Below are 21,535 nucleotides of genomic sequence, written 5' to 3'. Positions count from 1 at the left end.
CCGTGATTACTGTTCGTCATGTTAATTTGAACTTTTGTGCAAATTTTCAGCAAAATCGGTGATGATTTTGAGGTGCTTCAAGTTAATTTTATGTTTTTAAGGTAATTTACGGCTTACAATATTTGTATCTCGAGACTGAAATAACGAAAACTGCTGTAACAACTTTCATAGCAAAGTTTAATGTGTCATGTATCAACTTTGTTACCAAAGGTTGACTATTCGAAGTGATTTTATTGAATTTTGACTTAGTTTCATGCTCGAAGATATTTTAAAATGTGAAGAATTTTAAAGTATTTGTTCTACGAATTTTCCACCCGTGATATCAAAATGTGTAGTGTACGGCATAATGTTCCTCATATTGTTCTAGAAGTTTCATTCCAACATAGTTTTCGTGTTTATTTCATAGATTGAGAGATAAAAATCAGAAAAGAGGCCGTTTTAACTAAAATTCACAAGACAACAGAACCAATAAAAGACAATTAGATTGACAGAACATAGTTGCATTGCTTTTCAATGACGACCGATGACTGTTTCATTGATATATGATTTTTTCATAAATATGAATCCTCAGTAGACGTGTTTTTTTATCAAAGGCAAGTGTCACTCGAACCATAACAGCAATTTATAAAATAACGAATATTTTGAATGGCTCGAGTGACCTTTGATAAAAAACACGTCTACTGAGGATTCATATTTATGAAAAAATCATATATCAATGAAACAGTCATCGGTCGTCATTGAAAACTTTGGTCATAGGCTGACAGGGAAGGGGGGGGGGGGTTTGCTTCGGCAAGCCTGAGCGTCTGTTCTCCAGGAGGAGCGGCTCACAACAGCGTCTGTTCCCCATGTTAGGGGCGGCTGATCTACGTCCGAGTGCCAGTGAAAGACTCTAAGCTCAACTGTGCACCCTGGTCCTCCGGAAAGTTAGGGGGTTGGTGTCAGGCCCTACGAGCCAGCCGTAAAAAAAGCATTGTAACGGAAAATCAGCAACAGAGGAATACGAACCGAGACCAATGGCAACGACCCCAGCGACGAAATAGGACTTGCGATTGGAACCTCGGCGCGTGGAACTGTCGATCTCTCAATTTCATCGGGAGCACCCGAATACTCGCCAATCTACTGAAGGACCGCGGATTCGGCATCGTAGCGCTGCAGGAGGTGTGTTGGACAGGATCCATGGTGCGAACGTTCAGAGGTAATCATACCATCTACCAGAGTTGCGGCAACACACGCGAGCTGGGCACAGCTTTCATCGTGATGGGCGAAATGCAGAAGCGCGTGATCGGTTGGTGGCCGATCGACGAAAGAATGTGCAGGTTGAGGATCAAGGGCCGATTCTTCAACTTTAGCATAATCAACGTGCACAGCCCTCACTCCGGACGCATTTTACGCGCAGCTCGACCGCGAGTACGATCGCTGCCCAAGCCACGACGTCAAGATCTTCATAGGAGACCTAAATGCTCAGGTAGGCCAGGAGGAGGAATTCAGACCGACGATTGGAAAGTTCAGCGCCCACCAGCTGACGAACGGAAACGGCCTACGACTCATTGATTTCGCCGCCTCCAAGAACATGGCCTTTTTCCAACACAGCCTCCCCTATCGTTACACCTGGAGATCACCACAGCAGACGGAATCACAAATCGACCACGTTCTGATTGATGGACTTCACTTCTCCGACATTATCGACGTCAGGACCTATCGTGGCGCTAACATCGACTCTGACCACTACCTGGTGATGGTCAAACTGCGCCCAAAATTTTCCGTCATCAACAATGTACGGGGCCGACGTCCGTCACGGTACAACCTAGAGCGACTGAAGCAACCGGATGTCGCCTTAGCATACGCGCAGAATCTCGAGGCAGCGTTGCCAGAGTAGGGCGAGCTCGATGTGTCCCATCTAGAGGACTGCTGGAGTACAGTAAAAGCAGCCATCACTGACGCAGCCGAGAGCACCATCGGGTACGTGGAAAGAAGTCGACGGAATGAATGGTTCGACGAGGAGTGCAGAGCGATTTTGGAGGAGAAGAACGCAGCGCGGGCGGTAATGCTGCAGCATGGAACCCGACAGAACGTGGAACGGTATAAACAGAAGCGGAAACAGCAGACCCGCATCTTTCGAGAGAGAAAACACCGCCTGTGCCGTTCCCAAGAAACACAAAGGTTCTACCAGAAGCTCAATGCATCCCGCAACGGCTTCGTGCCGCGAGCCGAAATATGCAAGGATAAGGACGGGAGCCTCTTGACGGACGGACGTGAGGTGATTGAAAGCTGGAAGCAGCACTTCGATGCGCACCTGAATGGCGAGGAGAACTTAGGCAAGGGAGACCAGCGCAATGGAGAAAACGACTACGTCAGTGCAGCAGGAGACGGAACTGACCCAACTCCTACGCTGAGGGATGTTAAGGATGCCATTCAGCAGCTCAAAAACAACAAAGCAGCTGGTAAGGATGGTATCGCAGCCGAACTCATCAAGATAGGCCCAGAAAAGTTGGCCGGATGATAGTCAAGATCTGGGAAACAGAACAGCTACCGGAGGAGTGGAAGGAGGGGGTAATCTGCCCCATTCACAAGATAGGCGACCATTTGGAATGTGAGAACTTCAGAGCGATCATCATTTTGAATGCCGCCTACAAAGTGCTATCCCAGATCATCTTCCGTCGTCTATCACCTAAAATGACCGAGTTCGTGGGAAGTTATCAAGCCGGCTTCATTGACGGCCGATCGACAACGGACCAGATCTTCACCGTACGGCAAATCCTCCAGTTGTTTCAATTTTGAAGCCAGATAAAAATGCAGCTGAAGCTTCTAGCTACCGTCTAATAAGTTTGCTTTTTTCAACAAGTAAACTTTTTGAAAGGATAATTTGGAATAGAATGATGTTTCACATCATCTTGTTTTCCGTGCTGAGTACCAATGCTAGCGACGCCAGGAAGGCAGCTGCCACACCTGGACCCTACATATCGACCCATCAACTCATGAACCGGGCCAAAGGAAGGCGTGATCAGAGATTTTATGCCTCAGAGCATCCTGGCGGCACCGACTGGGATTGAACCCAGGCCTGCTGAGGTGCGAGGTAATTACGCTTACCACTACACCACTGTAGTGTGCCGCTGTTGCTTCACATCAATATGAACTAAATTTTTACAGATGAGCAGTTTGGATTTCGCCATGGGAATTCAACCACTCATCAACTGTTAATAGCTAACAATTCAATTCGTTTAAACAAATCTGAAGGCTGCTCAACTAGAGTTGCTCTTCTACACATAAAAAAAAACATTTGACAGTGATTGGCATGAAGGTTTGATTGCCAAATTGAAAAAGTTTAATTTTCCACTCTATATTATGAAATTAGTTCAAAATTATTTATCAGAATTCCAAATCTGAACGACTACCTGTTAGAGCAGGAGTTACATACATTTCATTGGCATCCTAAACTAAATATACCCAATTCGTTACTGGGGGAAATGTTTACAAAGATTTCGGGTTACAATAAAAATATGATTTTCAATAGAAATTAGGCATTTTACAATTATATTGATGAACTGGTCCTTACTGTTTAGAGAAAAGATCTACAGGATGAAAAACATGCATTTCCTCTCTTAATACTTGTGATATTGATGAGCAAAGTTCACGACTTCTATAATTTTGACATCAAAATGAAACGCTTGAAATTGGTTACCCGAATATTATAAAAAAAGATATTCCACTTGTTAAAATTTCTAGAGATAGCTAATTTTGTTGTTTAATTTTCCACGCGTTATTTAAAAAAACAAATCGAAGAAGTGAATCATTCCGAATGGATCCACATTCACCTTAAGCTAAGAGTTCAATAACGTCACCGAATCGTTGATTCATTTTCCACAGAATAAAAATCATCCCGTCGCCATTCGTGAACCAGTGCCGCTCCGTAGTATTCCCATCAAAACCTTTTTCAAGCAAATTGAGTGGATCGATCCGGGAAAACGAATGCTGATGAAAATAAATAAATGCATGCAAATATTTTGTTGATACCTACTTCTACCCAAAAACTCCTCCAGAGAAAGTGCATCATCAGCATTTCGTTTATCCGAAAAATTATTCATACATACTCGTTCGTTGTGCTGTAGTTTTCTAGCCTCGGCTTTCCCTCCCCCAAACGGGAAAGGTAGTTTTGCTGACTTTTCTACTGGCGTTAAATTTCAACCGAGAGTAGAATAGAAAGCTTTCGTTTACACACACACTACCGTGGCTCTATTTGTTTTCCATTATTTGCCGGAGTATATTGCCCCGTTTTCCTCCTCGCCGCAATCCACCGTTCATCGTCATCCATCCGTGTTCGTGTCCACATCAGTCTGCTTTGGCAGTATGTCTGTCTGTCTGTCTGTCTTTCTCGCTACATGCACCGAGTTTTGGTTCGTTCCGTTGTTGTCTTATGTCTGTGTGTGTGTGTCGTTTTTCATATTTGTGCATTAAATTTAAGGTTCGTCCTTGCCGTTGCAACATGTTTATATTCTGCTGCCGGAGTGCCCGACATGAAGGCAAGAAGCGGGAACATTTATGGAAAGATTCTTCCTGAGAGCAAGATTTATTGTCTTTGTCGGATTTCTTTACTTTTGCCAAGATTTGCTCTGCACCTTCGTTTGTAAAAAGGCCAAGGACGAACTCGGGCAGCCGGAACGTTAGGTCGGAGTTTATGATTGCATTTTGAAATTTACTTTTTTTTTTTTTTTTTTTTTCCTTTGGTTTGTTTTTTCCGTCGATCTTGTTTTCCGTGCTGAGCACCAATGCTACCGACGTGCCAGGAAGGCAGCTCCCACACCTGGACCCTACCTATCGACCCATCAACTCATGAACCGGGGACCAACGGCTTTACTTCCCATCCGAAGGAAGGCGTGATCAGAGATGTTATGCCTCAGAACATCCCGGCGGCGCCGACTGGGATTGAACCCAGGCCTGCTGGGGTGAGAGGTAATCACGCTTACCACTACACCACCGGCGCCGTTAAAAATTTACTTTTTGGCATCTAATATTTATGCTGGAACAGAAAGAGAGGATGTCTTATTGACGTCTCTTTCCAGTGTAAGAAATACATCGTATATGAACTTTAAACATTATATATCAATGGGAATCGATTTTGACATGCCTTAAGTACACTTTAAGTTGACTAAAGTATAGCTGATGTTGAAAAAAAAAAAAAAAAAAAATCAAATGTTGCAATAAAGTGTAAAACAAATTATTGATTTTAGATTGCTTCCCTCACCGCAAAATAAAAACAAATCACAAATATATATAGGTATCTGACAATTGCTTCTTTTTCAAACTTCATCTACCAGTAAGAAATCGTTTCTCACCACCTATACATATGAAACCACTTAAGCTTGTCTTAGGTATTGATATTTCTGTCTGAAACTTCAAAAAAACCGCTTCTGGTCATCATTCCAAATGGCCGTCCATTTGTTACGACCCATCCCGATGTCTTATTCCACCAGAAGAAAAACTTTCCCCGGACAAAGGCCGTTCAAATCACTCAGAACGTCTCCCGCTCGAATCGTTTACGTTGCCATTAGTTTTTGTATCTCCCGCTGCGACCAAAAATTATCCATCCACCAACCATCGCCACCCGTGCCAATGCCGACCGAAATAACTGCCACTAATGAACCCATTAAAGCCACCTGAAGTGCCCATCGCGGTTAATAAATCTCCCCGCCCCTTCGCCTACCGGAGAAGAACCCGCTTCACTTCGAAGGCCCGATGTTTTATGGCTCCCTCCCCTCCCCACCAAATGACTTAAACAAACTGTTTTCTTCCGTCGGACGCCGTTTGTCCTTTACCTCAAATCAGGGTGTCATTTTCCCAAGCCGGTCGAGCTTCGCCGTCGTATTTTCTTTTTCAACAAAGGTGACGTGGGAGGTGGAAAAATGACATCCAATAAATCAAACATCCCCCCCGTCACCCTACGGGATGACTCAATCATCTGTGTCGCCATGGGTTTCGTTCGGTTGCATAAATTTGGGCGTCCCTGGCTCAACTCACCGGCACCATCATCACACCAACACCGCGCGATTAGGAAGTGATCAACGTAATCGCTGTGTCTTCGTGTTCGCACGGTTTGGGCGTGGGGTCGTGAAAGGGAAGGAAGGCGGACGGGGGGGTTTGTTTTGGATGGGTACCACCACCGTCATCGATCAAATTTATCACTTTTGGATAAAACGATACCCCCCTTGTGTATCGAATCGTAACGAGGTTGGGTTCAGCTGTTTGATGGGATTTTTGTTTTTTTGGGCTGCTCTTTTTGTTTACATCGTTAGGAGATTAGGTTTTGAAATTGAGGAAAATTTATTGAGAAGAAAAGGTTGCCATTGGTTGGCCATGATCGTGTGGAAGCGTTTTTTAATTGGATGAGAATTCAGATTTAATTTGAATTTAGACGAAATCTAGATCCTTCAAATTATAGGTTTAAGATTACCCATAAATAATAAACATTGGCAGCACAATTACAACCTCATCGTTCTAGCCCTTCGCTGCAATGCAGACCAACGTGTAACATTAAATCAGAAGTTCAGAATCAACGCCCAAGATCACGCTTGATTTTCGTAGACAAAAATCAACAAGCAAACAACTGCGGTTGATTTTGCAAACTGCGATATCGCAGCTCGGAATGTCAAGCTCACCAACTGCAAATCTCACCAAATTGTGGTGAGATTGAGTTCAATGATTTTTGATTTACACCCGAATGCAAACGAAACTTCCATAACGGCTTGCAGCAGTCCCTTCGCGTCTGCCATCGGTGAAGATTAAAAAGAGATAGCAAACTATGCTTTCTCTTTCTAAGAAAACGATGTGCAATGTCATTTTTGTGTCGAGTCAACTCTCAGCTTGATTTTTGCACGTTGTGAATAGTCTCGCAATCTCAAAGGAGCTTGTAAAATCAATTTTGTTCCAATATCACGCGTGATATTGCGAGCGCATGAGAGCAGAAAAATATCAATTGATTTCTGATTTTGCCAACACTGTTCGGAACTAAACTACACAGCTAAAAAAAAGTTGTGTAAATTTCCGTTACTATGATGCACATAAATGGAGCGTCATATATCATGCAAGTTTAGATTAAAGAACGTGTAAATTTATGGGACATGTCATGCTATATTTCATATATTGTATGCAACTGTCCACTTTTGTTTGCAACATTTCTTGCAAGCTGCTAGTTTACGTGAAAAGGAAGTTTACATGTATGAATATTTGCATACATGGATGTTAACATCGCCAGTAAAATTCAGAATTTTTTGGTTTGTATATGATTGAACGTAAATCAATATAAAAAACAACAAATATTTGCTCATCCTTCATGGCCATTAGGACATTAGGATAATTCTAAGAAAATTGCGATGAGAGCAACATTTAGCTGGGGCATTTACCAGCTTTGCTCTTCCTCAAATTCAGTCTATCATAGATTAAAAAAAAATAATCTTGAACATGCAGTAAGCACTTAATAAAAATTATTTCGATGAGAATTTCTGCATAATATTCAGACGCACATAAATGGAATTCTAGGAGGAGGAGTATTCAAATGTAGTTATGAGAAGAGATTCGATTGGTTGTTTATTGTTGCCATACATCAACAGGCTGGCTGTAGCCCAAATGATGTTAATAATACTAATCATAATAATAATAATAGTACAATTACATGTCAAATAATCACAGAAAGAAAAACAAAGCAACATGGTCAGAATGTAAAAAAACATAAATGGAAATACACTAATTTTCTCTGTCAGTCACTGCGGCCGGCGAAAACAGATGAGAATCTCCGACGAAGCGCATCACATGTGAGGTGAAAGTCGAATACATATGCGACTCTGTTGAACACACGCTGTAGTCCGCAAATCGCAGCATATGCCCCGTAGTTCGTGCGACGCAGTGGCAGTCTCAGCATGAGGTTGTTACGGAGTGGTCGGGGTTGCACTTTTAGGTCAATTTGCCTTAGGATAGCCTCACAATCTATTCGTCCCTGTAGAGTGTCGGCGATAATCAAAGCTCTGTTGGTGTCCCTTCTAATCCGGAGAGGTTCAAGGTTTATCAGTTGGCAGCGACTCTCGTAGCTGGGCAGCCGAAGTGGATCTCTCCAGGGCAGTCTATGAAGCGCAAAACGAAGAAAGCGACGTTGAACAGATTCGATTCTCTCGGCACCATTGTTGTAATTCGGATTCCAAACCGCAGAACAATACTCAAGCGTCGATCGTACGAGGGAGCAGTAAAGAGATTTTAAGCAGTAGACATCGGTGAAATTCTTAGCCATCCTGAAGATGAATCCTAAAGTCCTAGACGACTTATTGATGACATAAGAAATGTGTTGCCTGAATGTTAGCTGTGAATCCAACACCACACCCAGGTCTTTCACCTGATTCACGCGTTCGAGTGTCGTTCCAAGCAGGTCATAGCTGAATACAATCGGTTGCTTTTTTCGTGAGAACGTTATGGCAGAGCACTTTGCTGGGTTCACTACCATTCGATTTAAAGTACACCAACTGGCGAAGACATTAAGCTGATGTTGAAGATTGTGGCAGTCAGCGATCGAGCAAATTCGTAAAAATATTTTGAGGTCGTCTGCATATGCTAATCGAGGTCCTTCGATAACCAGGTTCACGTCGTTGAAGTGGAGTAGAAATTATCAACGGTCCCATATGGCTTCCCTGCGGTATACCTGATGTGGCAAAGAAGCTAGCTGATTTGCAATCTCCTATAGCAACCATAAGTTGGCGACCAGTAAGATACGAACGGAACCAACTCAAAAGATCACCGCTCACCCCAAGCCTGTCGAGTTTAGCAATCGCAATGTCATGATTCAACTTATCGAATGCCGCGGATAGATCGGTATATATGACGTCCGTCTGTACCCGTTCAGTCATACTATCGGTAATGTAGGATGTGAGGCATAGCAGATTGGTGGTTGTAGAGCAACCGCCAGTAAACCCGTGTTGATCAGCACTCAGATACTGCTTGCTGTGAGAGAGCAACGGTTCCATAATAACAAGCTCGAATAGTTTCGAAACAGCACTCAGCGATGTAATTCCACGATAGTTATCCACGGCTCGTTTGCTTCCCTTTTTGTGGACAGGAAACATGTGTGCACATTTCCAGAAGGATGGAAATATACCACTGGAGAGAGACATCCGGAATAGACGGTGAAGTGGAGTTAACAAGCAAGCAATATGTTTCTTCAAAAACATGGACGGAACTCCATCGGGTCCAGGGTTGAAGGACGATTTGAGCTGCGTTGCAGCGTTAGAAATCATCTCAACGTTGACATCAATTGCACTCAGCGTTTGACCATTTAGTGGGTTGTTCCTGGCTGCGAGGGAAACATGGTCGTCACTTAGTCTCTCATCAGTTCTGGCAAAATTGACAGAAAAAAGGCGACAAATATCCTGCGGAGTGGAAGCGACTTCACTGTTCAATTCCATTGACGATGGGAGGCCAGATTCTCTGCGTTGCTCGTTCACGTAGTTCCAGAAGGATTTCGGGTGTAGTTTAAGGTTACGCTGAATACCTCGTTGAAATCGCAGAAAGCATCGACGACTGGCTCGCTGATACTCGTGATTAAGCCTCACGTAGTGATGTTTCAGAGGAAGCGTGCGATACTTCATAAATCTTCTCAATGCTGCTCTCTTGGTCGACTTCAACCTACGCAGCTCAATCGTCTGCCAGGGAGGGTGAGAGTCTTTGCGTTGAATTCTTTTCGGGACGTGTCTGTCAATGACATATGCCAAGACATGAGAAAAAGTTTGCGCAGCGGCCTCAACGTCGTCATGATCGAGAATGTTCTCCCAGTCCATGTTTGACAACACATCTACAATGCTTCGATGGTCGGCCTTTCGAAAGTCATTAGAAACCGCAGCAGGAAGACTATCGAAATCACGAACGAGATTGTCCTCAACAGTGACAATCAGAGGAGGGTGGGGTGAACAAGCTTAACTAGTGGACAAGGTGCTGTGGAAATGAACGGAGCATTGTCCTGAGTGCTCACGAAGCAGAGGTCCAAACTACGGTTGTTCTCGTTGACTACGTAGTTAATTTGAGAAAGCGTTGCTACGCTATAGTTATCGAGAAGGCCGATAGCTCCTGCATGAAATACAGAACGTTCTGGATCTGGATAGACGAAGCCGCTATGGGATGGTCTCCACGAAACGCCTGCTAGGTTAAAGTCCCCAAAAATGAATAGCTCATCAATTCAAGATTCAAGGAAAACAAAGGATTGCTTCCAAGGTAGCTATGAGAACCTGCTGATTTGTGATGAAACATTAGAATAATTCTAAGAAAATTGCGATGAGGGCAACAAATGAATTCCAAAGAGAATACGAAAATCATCCTGACGAAAATTATTGGAGCGTTCCGAGGAAATTCGAAAAATGCAATCAACGGGAGTTCCAAGCATTATTTGAAATTATAAGGAGAGTTTTGGATGAATTTAATGCTGAACGTAAACATAATTCTGAAGAGCGGTAACGTACTTCTAATTATAAGTCCTAGAAAATGATGAGGAGAGTTCTAATTCAAATGAACTGAAAGCATTCTAGGTATGGAGGATTCCAAGGATAATGACCTTTTTTTCGTAAGCGAATTAAACGAATTTCATTGCCTCCCGGGGGCCCGCTTCTCCGAGTTCGGATGCTACACTTTCGGCGTGTAGTTCTATTGAGATATCGGTCCGGTTGGTGTTGATAATGGTATTCATAATGTGTCCGTCGCGAGTTTTGTTGGTGGATGGGTGGCCGACGTTGCCGTGAATCAGCAAGTTTTCCACTTGCAAAAGTGCTCGGTTGCTGGTCTCTCACCGGTGTCGGAGATTGCGAGCAATATGAAAAATGCCTCACTGGATACACCCAAGACTGGACGGGTGGCAGATGGTGGCCGCGAACTGTTCTTGGGGAAAGCACTAAACACGAACCTCCTCCCAGATGACCATGGTAATGCTAGAAAATTTGTGTTCGTTAAAGGAAGTATTACGAAAAAAGATGCATCACAATATGAGATGCAAAGCTTAGAGAAAATCAAAATTATCGAACCCATAGATTGGAGAATAAAATTAACATGGTGAGACCAGTCCAAATACATTTTACAATCAAAAAAAAAAAACAAACAGACAAAATACGGTTCAGGTATAAAAGAATATTTTCGAAACTGGAAGCGTGTATGTAATACGAATATCCATTTGATAACGGTGATGCATACATGTGGGGCTTATTGTAAGTTAAAGTAACCTCGGAATGAACTTTCTCTACAATGTCGCATTTATGGTCATTGTAGGCAGCTTTAAACGCTGTCCAGACTGGAGAGTTATAACATGTTATAACGGTTGTCAACTAATTGCAACACAGAAACAACCATCAAGATAGCGCTATAACATGTTATAACTCTGTAGTCTGAACGTACTATTAGTCCGGGAGTTAGAAAGTGATAGCTCTATTGCAGATCCAGCAACCCATTTTAGATTATCTGGAGAGTCACGCCTCCAGATAATCTAAAATGGGTTGCTGGATCTGCAATAGAGCTATCACTTTCTAACTCTCGGACTAAAGCTGTCTACAATGACCATAAATGCGACATTGTAGAGAGAGTTCTTCCATAATAACACTGCCTGCCAGTGAGGGTTAGAGGGAATACACACACACACAAACGCACACGCACGGAGTATTCCAAGGATAATGAATCCTAGTAGTCCATATAATAGAATGTAGGTAGTCCTATAGGAAGAACATTTCAAAAAAATTCCCAACAAAATCCAAAAATATTTCTAAATAATATTAAAAGTGAACCAGATATGGCACTAGTGTTTCAGTTTTTAGCCCTGGGTCCTAACTCTAAATAAAAATATAGTTTCATGCTTTTATTTGCCAAAATCTATGTTCTAATGTTGCATTGAAATAAATTTGGCCAAGAATGATTAAAAATTTAATTTAAGACAGGGCCAATTAGAGGACCACTAGGGCCAAAAATTGGCACACTTACCGTTTACCATTTAAGTTTTGGGAAAGTAGGTACTTATAAAACGCTGATAATTCCAATAGAATTTTGTGAAGGTTTCAATGAAGAATTCCAAGTGTTTGCAGAGAATTTCTTAAGTGCTATGAAGAAAATGAAAAGAGAATACCAGCGAAAGTACCAAGATGGATTTTGAGGAAATAATGGAGGAAACACGAAAAAATCCGGACACGAAAATCTTGTGCTTTATTTTTCATAGTTATTGTAAGAGCACTGTTTCAGTCTTACTTCTTTCCATAAGTCATTGCTCGAACTTTTCTTCGCACACGGCCCATCATCTTTTGCACGAGCCCTGTTCCCACTTGTTTGGCTGCCAAATTTCATTTCCGCTTGAAATCCTTTAGGTCAATTCTTCAGTATGTGCTTCATAATTGATCAGTATTCCTCAATCGGATTCATATCCTTGGGAACCACTGTGACGCCATTTTCGCTGTACCACTGTTTGGTGGAATTTGAGTAGTGGCAGCTTACCACGTTTGGAAAGAATAGGCAATACACCTCATGCTGCTCCAGAAATGATAGTAAAGGGTGTCCACGATGAAATTGCCACACTATGAAATTGCTCTAACTTTTTAACCGTTGGGTAGAATTTAATGAAAATTTGGGTGGATTTAGTTCATAGTGCATTATTTACATACATTTTAAAGTCCTGTGATCAAAACTCGCGGAAATGGAGTCGAAAGAGCAGCTCGTGCGTGATAAAATCTTGCGCATTCATCACGAGAACAAGGATCTCTCGCATCGTTCCATCGCTAAAACGTTGGGAATCGCGAATTCCACGGTGTCGCGAGTGATTAAGCGGTTCGAGGAACGGTTGACCACCGATCGGAAGCCCAGAAGTGAAGGAAAAAGTATTCCGTACAACACCAAAAATCACAACCGCGTAGTTGGGGCCTTCAACCGAAATCCGATTGCCTCCGTTAGGGATGTGGCTAAGAAGCTGCACCTAAGCCGAAGTTTTGTCCAGAAGGCCAAAACTAAGGCTGGGCTTCGAACGTTCAAGGTACAAAAGGCCCCTAATCGCGACGAGAAGCAGAACAAGTCCGCCAAAACCCGTGCCAGGAAGTTGTACCTCAACACGTGACGAAAGTTGAATGCTGCATCATGGACGACGAAACATATGTGAAGGCCGACTTCAAACAGATCCCCGGCAACCTGTTTTTCACGGCCAAGGATAAGTTCAGCGTTCCGGAGCATGTCCGCACTCAGAAGATGTCCAAATTTGCGAAGAAATTCCTTTGGCAAGCCATCTGCACGTACGGGAAGCGGAGTGCACCTTTCGTGACCCAGGACACGATGAACGGACAGGTGTACATAAAAGAGTGCCTCCAGAAGCGGCTGCTTCCTCTCCTGAAGGCCCACAACGTCCCAACAATCTTCTGGCCGGATTTGGCCTCATGCCACTACTCCAAGGACGTGCTGAAGTGGTATGCGGACAATAAGGTCAATTTCGTGCCGAAAATGTTCAACCCTCCCAACACTCCGGAGCTCCGCCCCATCGAGAAGTACTGGGCGATTATGAAGCAGCACCTTCTTAAACGACCTAAGGTAGTGAAGACAGTCGAGGAACTGAAGAAAGTATGGGTTTACATGCAAAAAAACGGTTGATTCACAGGTTGTGCAGAATCTTATGGCCGGGGTTAAGGCCAAGGTGCGGGCATTTGCGTATGGACTGTAAATAAAATACGAGTAAAATAGTAAAATGAAGTTTAATAGTTATTTCTCAATCCCTGAAAATTTGATGGCAATCGGATGAAAACTCGAATTTTGCGAATCAATTTTGTGTGTGGCAATTTCATCGTGGACACCCTTTAGTCTCTTCCGTAGGCACTCCTCCTGGTAAATTTGCCGGTTCATGGTCCCAGAAGTAACGAAAGTTTCCGCTTGAAAAGACCCACCCCTTTCGCATGTGTCTTAGGATCCGCTGGCTTTGCCGGTCTGCCCCTTCTGGGTTTCCGGACGATGGCCAGACTTTCCCCGAGCCGTTTCAGAACGTTACACACCGTGGGTTTCGAAAAATTCAAAAGTTTTGCTAACACCGGGAATTTCCTTTCTAGCGTGAAGGATCGAATCGCAACGTGCTTGCTCCGGTGAAGCCATAATGTAAACAAATAAACTTATCTTGACAACCAATGCCTACACTGAACTAAAACATCATCCTTTGATCGAATGATTATTGCTTCACCCAAGCCCTATAACTATTATCAGATGATTTTGAGATGATTGTCATTCAGTTCATCATCTGTTAAAACCACAACAACTTGGATGCTCATTATCCTAATCTAGGATGATTTTATTTCAATTTTTGAGGGCATAGGTAGACGTAAATCAAATGGAAATAATAAGTTAAATAAATACTATTCTTATTTATATTGAGTGATAGTTGTAGCAATATTGTCTGTTGAAAATAGGTAACATTTTAAGTATTACATTTCTTTATTTTTATATATTTATAAGTAGAGTCGATCTTACCTATGTACATCGAGCTAAGTAGTTCCTACAAAGGTCCCAACAGCTCCGAGAGCATCTCCAAACTGGAGTAAGCATTGGATGTGATTCCTGTTCGCAATCGGCTTCGATCCAGTTGCGCCCTCCGCTCCGCTCTCGCAGGTCGTGGTCCCCCTCGTTATCGTTGATCCTGATTACCGAACACCGATCCCGTCTGCAGTGTCTCTAGGAAACTGTCCATGACACCTTCCCGCATCCGAATGGCATCGTTGTAGAGCATCTCCTGCTGGGAACTTTACTCGGCCTCCAGTGTTTGGCGTCACAATTATGTGGCGAACAATCATCTGCACTGTGATTATCTTAAATTGAAACCATATTAATTAATTTAATGTAAACCGATGTATAAACTAATCTAAAACATACCCATCGTTGAAGATAACAGCCTACAGAAACTCAAAATACAATTTGAAAAATTGAAGTTACGTGCTTTTCAACATGTCTGTCAGATACGTCGCTGTCGACTTTTTGCATTTTCAATCACAGTTTTCATACACAATCAGTTCATTATGAAAATGAATGATTCTCGTTATGGTCCTTCGATGATATATTTATCTCTCAGATTTAGAGTTATGTTTGTTTGGTTTGGTACATTCCGGAAACAATCTTTAATTCGTACAAGTTTCATGTCCATTATTATCTACTTTAAAAATGATTTTCACTGTATGCTAGGCATCCTTTTCATTTGTTGCTGGTTTCATTCGGCATTTTTTAACACACCGTATGACGAATCATTCGATATATGGCAGGTCTTTTCTTACAGTGTACTGTGATTCTATCCATCATTTTACGAGCGCTGATGGCCACCACAATCTAACTGAGTTTCTGGTAGGGAACATTCGATTTGATGTTTGGGTTAGGTCGTTTGACGTATAAACGATCAAATTTGACCGTTTAAAGGTCAAACGACACAAGCCAAACTTCAAATCATATATTCCCTACCAGCAGCTCAACCAGGTTGTGGCGGCCATGAGCGCACGTAAAATTCTGGATACACGCTTACCTGAATTCAGTGAAATTTCGAAAAATGCCTTAATGGCTGCGTTTTTAATGTGTCCGGATTTTTCGGTTTTCCATCCAAGGGGTAGTCACTCTACACACGCCAACTTTTTTCTCACTGTGCCGCAACTGTGCCGACAATGCCATGGCATCGTGATGACTTTTCTTGTTTGTGAAAAGTTGCATGTTTGGCAACCCGGTATTTTGACAGTTTGATTGTTTTCATTTACTGTTACAAATCAAATTCCTGCCAAGAACCGAAAATGGTTTTCAAGTATTCATCCTCAAATTGTAGCAACTTGTAGCGCGAAGCGCGCAACGCGTTCAATTCCAACGGTTCCCTCATCATCACGCTGTTTCCGTTCTGGCGTCAACTGTGGGGACCTGCTCACTGAACGACGTTTGAGCCGTTTTCCTTCCTTCAGTCGGGTTAGTTCCACCAAGGCGGAAAGTAAGAATAACCGTTCGATAGCTCTAGCTAGGAATGTGACGCCTTGAGTTACCTCTGTGCTGATAGTCTAGTAGTATCTCTCAAATCCACAGTTAATATATCCAACACTTTCTGGAGCCCATTTTGGGTCATTATGTTTTCATCAAATAGCCTCCAAACTGCGACATTTCCCCCTGCATCCGCAAACCCTCCTTCTGATGCTTCAAGACGCTCTGCATCTTACATGCTACTTCCAGATGCTCGCTTATCTCCTGGACCGTACGCTCAGCCTGTTAATGGTCTAATCTGCTTGCACCTCCTCAAAAATATATACTTCTGGCTTCAGGATTTCCTTTAGAATCACTTCCCACTGACCTTTGATATGGTCTTACTAATAACTGACCCGACATCTTAGTGAAGAAATAGTTGATGAAGTGCAACGCCAAATCCACCTACATATTGTATCCGTTAGCTTCCGGTACCTGTCCTGGAGGTTATCCAAAGAATGAAGTATTGTGTGGTATCGTGGTCTTTTTTTTCATATGGCTGCTTCTTACCCTTCTGCACAATGACAATGCTCGATGAACATTTCAAAAGGTCCTATCTGCTTTGATCGATTGTCTTCATCGAATTTGAAATGTTTATCCAGAATGGAAATCACATCATCGAATAGTTGAATAGCTTCAGCATTTTCTTGAAGCAGCAAGCAGAAATAATAAGCAAAGCTCCCAAGGCGAACCAGCCGACTTTCAAGAAAATAGATGATGCGAAAGATATAAACAATGACTTGACTGACACTTATACACAGAGGCAGTGCAGTGTTGCCAGGAAATTTAAATATCATGAACAATTATAACCATGTGTGCCAAACAGTACCAATGAGTGTGCCCAACTGCTCAACCTTTACAATTCTAAGGAAATTCTTGAAAAAAATCTTGATTAGATTTTGAACCAAATCCATCAGACTCGACCTTTCCCGATTTGCATGAAACTACGCATAATTATTTGTTATGGGTAATCATCATTGGCGTAGCTAATGGGAATGAACCGGCCTCCCGGGAGACAATGAAAATCAGAAGCACACTTTGCACACATCCGTGCAAAGACACGGATCCAATAAACGTCACTCTAGCGAAAGAAAACCTGTCGTCGTCGAACGGCTACGAGACTGAAAATGCACTAAGAAGAGATCAGTTCATAAAGAAGGAGTCAGGTATTTGAAATGCTAGACTTTTTACTTTACACTCTTAGTTTTGTGTTCGTCAGCTCGGCAATTTTGGGCCGAGATTTGCACAGCCGCGTGCACGGCATTAAATTTTACTGAGATCTCAGCAAACGTGACGTTTGTTTGTTGAGATTCAGCAAAACATTTTCCGAAACTCGACATTGCAAATCTCTGCAAAAAATTCCGAGATAAGGCAAACTAAATTAAGTGTGTACAACTTAAAACTAAACTCCACATATTTTTCAAATCTTATACTTCAATTTTTGAAACTGAAGGATGTTAAAAGTTTTCATGATTCTCCACACTGAGCAAAAATTAAATATTGCAGACTTCAAATTAGTTTTCCAATTTGTGCAGAATTTCCAATACTGATTTCTCTTTTTATGAAGTTTGATCGCTTAATTCTAGATATTTCTCAGTGTTTTTTTAACTTGGCTACGCTTTTGCTCAAAATAACCATGTCTTAAAAAACTGTTTGAAATTTGAAGACAAAATGTTATCATGTATGAAAACATATCTTCATATGTCATCAAAGGTCTTCAAAATGTCTGCGAAAATAAAATGTCTTCCCAGATCTTCAAATGACATGGAGAATGAAGACATTGATTCGAATCCGGCATCTCTGCTCACAAGCTATATCTTGATGAAACACGTGTTCCTTCGGTATTTGCCGTACCTAGTGCCGGTTTTACGTCATTCTTTTACTCAACTTAATACATAAACATCACTCATCTGTCACCGTGCACGTGGATATTTAACCAGTTTATGTGAAACGTGAGCAGTCTACTACACCATCTCTGCACGAAAACAACAAACAAACCCTATCAACATGGACGCAAAGCGAAAACTTCCGTCTCATTTCCCATTTTAGCCCCAAGGCAAAAATGAACCTAACCTGATTTTCATCATCAACACCGAGTGCCGAGGAGGCAAAAATCTCCATAAAGCTTTGAACATCATGCCGTTTATCAACGCCATCTAGCGTCGTCTCCTTCCCATCATCCACCGCCTACTACTAGTAGGGTGCCAAGTCCAAATGAGGCACATGTTTGTTTGGACAACGAAAGTTGGAAACGGTGATGCTGCCATGTTCCTCCTCCTCCACACACACACACTAGAGAAGGTATACAAAATTGAATAAAAATAATGCTTCAACGCAGCAGAACCGTGTCCGTAGTCGTCCTTTCTACACTATCCACCACTTAACGCCCGAACCGGAATGCTTCCCTCCATCGCCTTCCCGGGATGGTGCGGCATGGCGGCCGAGTTGTTGATGTTGTTTGCTCAAAAGTAGGAGCCCTGACAAAAAAAAACTAAGACCAACTTTTTTCCGTCTCCCTTTCCGCTGCTACACATAGGATCCTACTCTATTTCCGCATCGCCTTCGGTGGACTGCTACGACTGGCGAGACGGCCACCGTGGCCGCTTTTGCTTTGATATTTGAATATCATTTCCGCCTGCAAGTATGTGCTCGAGGCGAATGCTGTTTTTTTTTCTCCGTCCGTTCGTCAGAGCCTGCTCGGATTGCACAGATTGCCATGGTTGCACTGACATACGGACAAAGCTATAACGAAGCTTTTCCTGGAGCATAACCCGGTCAGCTACGACGAACGAGCTAGGTTGATTATTTTCAAACAAACATCTTTCCGGCGCACTCGTTAGCGGTTCGAATCCGAATAGGCAGTTCCTTTGGGGATAGGCTTCCGCGCCTAAAGGTAGACAATTATAGCACCGAAAGCAACACATCGATTGGTCGTTATTTAACCGTATGCTTCACTGTACCGGATGTCGGTTGATGATCAACCGGTTCGATGGGGGGGAAGGTATGGCGATAGACATTTCTAGTGAATTTATTTCCGTTTTTTTTTTTCCTGGGCGGCCAGAAGGAATTCTCTTATGCATATGAGCACACTCTTTCACGGTACATTTCCTGTCCAAATTGAATGGGGGTTTTCCGGGCGGACTAGGAAATATAATGCCGAGAAAAGGGTTGCCTAGACCCTTGCCATTCGCCTAGTGGGACAACCATTATTTTCGGTTGTTTACAATCGAACGATAGAAAATATTGTCTGACCACTTATTATTTCCTGCCTAACAAAAGAAGCGCAACATTATCTACCCACAAAGCACTTGACCCTCTTTATGGGGAGGGAGTAAATTTCACGATGGGGCGCCCGTAATGTACGCAAAAAGTTATCGCTGTCACAGTCGTGATCCGGGTTTGGCAGCTATCAAACCGATTAGCTGTCACGTCTTTCCGAATCGCTTGTATCCGAAACGTAACCTCAACTTTTAATTAATGAGATTTTCCATTCGACTTTTGGTGAATTTACGCTGTAAATGTCAATTAGGCAACAAAAGCTGACGTTTCCCCCCCTCTTCCTTCCGCCAGATGAAACCTGCCGCTCGGACGAGTTCACCTGCGCCAACGGACGGTGCATCCAGAAGCGGTGGCAGTGCGATCGGGACGACGACTGCGGTGACAACAGTGACGAGAAGGGTTGCCAAGCGACGACGTGCGATCCACTGAAGCAGTTCGCCTGCTCGGAGAACTACTGCATCACGTCCAAGTGGCGCTGCGACGGGGAACCGGACTGCCCGGATGGATCCGACGAGAGGGTGAGTTGAGCGTAGTCCGCATAGTTATTCACCGAAATTATCACAAATTCTAGATGGTATTGCGAATACGCGCCTTTTAGAGTGGTTCAAAATATCGATTTTGCTCCACCAAGATTTCCATCGATTTAAAATCAGGTCCTGGGCAAGAAAGCTGGCCAAAATGGCAAAACTCAAAAAGCTGCCTAGCCAGCCATTTTGGGTTCCTTTGTTTTGTTTTTAATCCCGTTGTCAGCTGTCAAAGTTCTGCTGTTAGTTGCATGTCGAAATTTCGTTTGTAAATAAAGAAAGTTCTCTCGAAAGTTTTCCCGAATTTTAAGCTAAGCATCATGCTGATTTCGAATGGATCTTTAAGATATAGGTATGTAGAATATGTTGAACCCTAGAAGCAATGAATTTCAAAGCGCAAACATAATAATTACCAAGGTAGAAGTAAGTCACGATTTTTGCTTATGTGTATATGTTTGAAAGGTATTTTTGTTAATGTTCCGGCATTTCCGGGCAGAATGTTTTATTCTGTTGGGAAGATTAGGGTTCTAACAAATGATCTAAGGTAGGCAATTTTGCGATTTTTTGAGAATCTACGATGTATGGTATTTTTTGCCAAGGTAGACAATTCATTTTGCATATGCTTGTATGCAAATTTTTGGAAGTTTTGTCGATTGTATTCATTTTTTTAGAGACTAGAATGTCGTATTTGAGTATATTAAGAGTATTTTTTATAATCGATGATGAAATTATGTTGGAACATATTATAGAAATTGAATTAGATAAATTATAACAAATTGAGGGGAGTTTGAAGTAAAGATCTAAGTAGGTTTCGAGAACATCAGTGCAGTTCCATAAAACTTCAGTAAATTTTTGAAGACTTGGAACATCAGAGAACTTTACGATAGTTCCTTTAATTTCATCAACATTTCGGAGTTTTATCGAAATTTCCGAAAACTTTCGGAAAGTTCAAATAGCTTCGGAAAATTTATGATAATTTCAGGGCAGTTCCATAAACTTGAAAGAAGTTCCGACAACATCAGGAAACTTTTGACAACTTTAGGTCCGTTCAGAAAAATGAAACGGCGATGTTTGGATCATCAAAATGGCATTCTTTGACCGTTCAGAACCATTTTTAATGATTCTAGCAGGCTGCATTGGACTGTCCCCCGGGTGTAGATAATGCAAATTTCGGGTTTTGAGTGCGTTTAGAATGCTTTTTTGTGGTACAACATAAGTGCAATAAATGCATTTTAGGCGATATTTGGATCATCAAAATGGCATTCTTGGACCGTTCAGAACCATTTTTAATAACTCTAGCAGGCTGCATTGGACTGTCCTCCGGGTGTAGATAATGCAAAGTTCAGGTTTTGAGTGCGTTTAGAATGCTTTTTTGTGGTACAACATAAGTGCAATAAATGCATTTTAGGCGATATTTGGATCATCAAAATGGCATTCTTTGACCGTTCAGAACCATTTTTAATAACTCTAGCAGGCTGCATTGGACTGTCCCCCGGGTGTACATAATGCAAATTTCGGGTTTTGAGTGCGTTTAGAATGCTTTTTTGTGGTACAACAGAAGTGCAATAAATGCATTTTAGGCGATATTTGGATCATCAAAATGGCATTCTTTGACCGTTCAGAACCATTTTTAATAACTCTAGCAGGCTGCATTGGACTGTCCCCCGGGTGTAGATTATGCAAAGTTCAGGTTTTGAGTGCGTTTAGAATGCTTTTTTGTGGTACAACATAAGTGC

General features: G+C 42.4%; 1 protein-coding gene across 5 annotated transcripts in view; it reads left to right on the top strand.

Annotated features, from left to right (window-relative positions):
- LOC135710128 (low-density lipoprotein receptor-like) overlaps positions 1-21,535 on the top strand; it is an 852,116-nt gene that overhangs the window by 734,184 nt on the left and 96,397 nt on the right. For all 5 annotated transcript variants that reach the window (XM_065232620.1, XM_065232617.1, XM_065232616.1 and 2 more), the window contains one exon: positions 19,567-19,793. In XM_065232620.1, coding sequence (XP_065088692.1) covers positions 19,567-19,793 — 227 coding nt within the window. The remainder of the gene's footprint in view (positions 1-19,566; positions 19,794-21,535) is intronic.

Source organism: Ochlerotatus camptorhynchus, unplaced genomic scaffold, assembly GCF_037179485.1.
Source record: "Ochlerotatus camptorhynchus isolate MF236.1 unplaced genomic scaffold, CSIRO-AGI_Acam_v1.1 ptg000370l, whole genome shotgun sequence".
Taxonomy (NCBI): domain Eukaryota; kingdom Metazoa; phylum Arthropoda; class Insecta; order Diptera; family Culicidae; genus Ochlerotatus; species Ochlerotatus camptorhynchus.
This window is presented reverse-complemented; position numbering and strand designations above follow the sequence as displayed.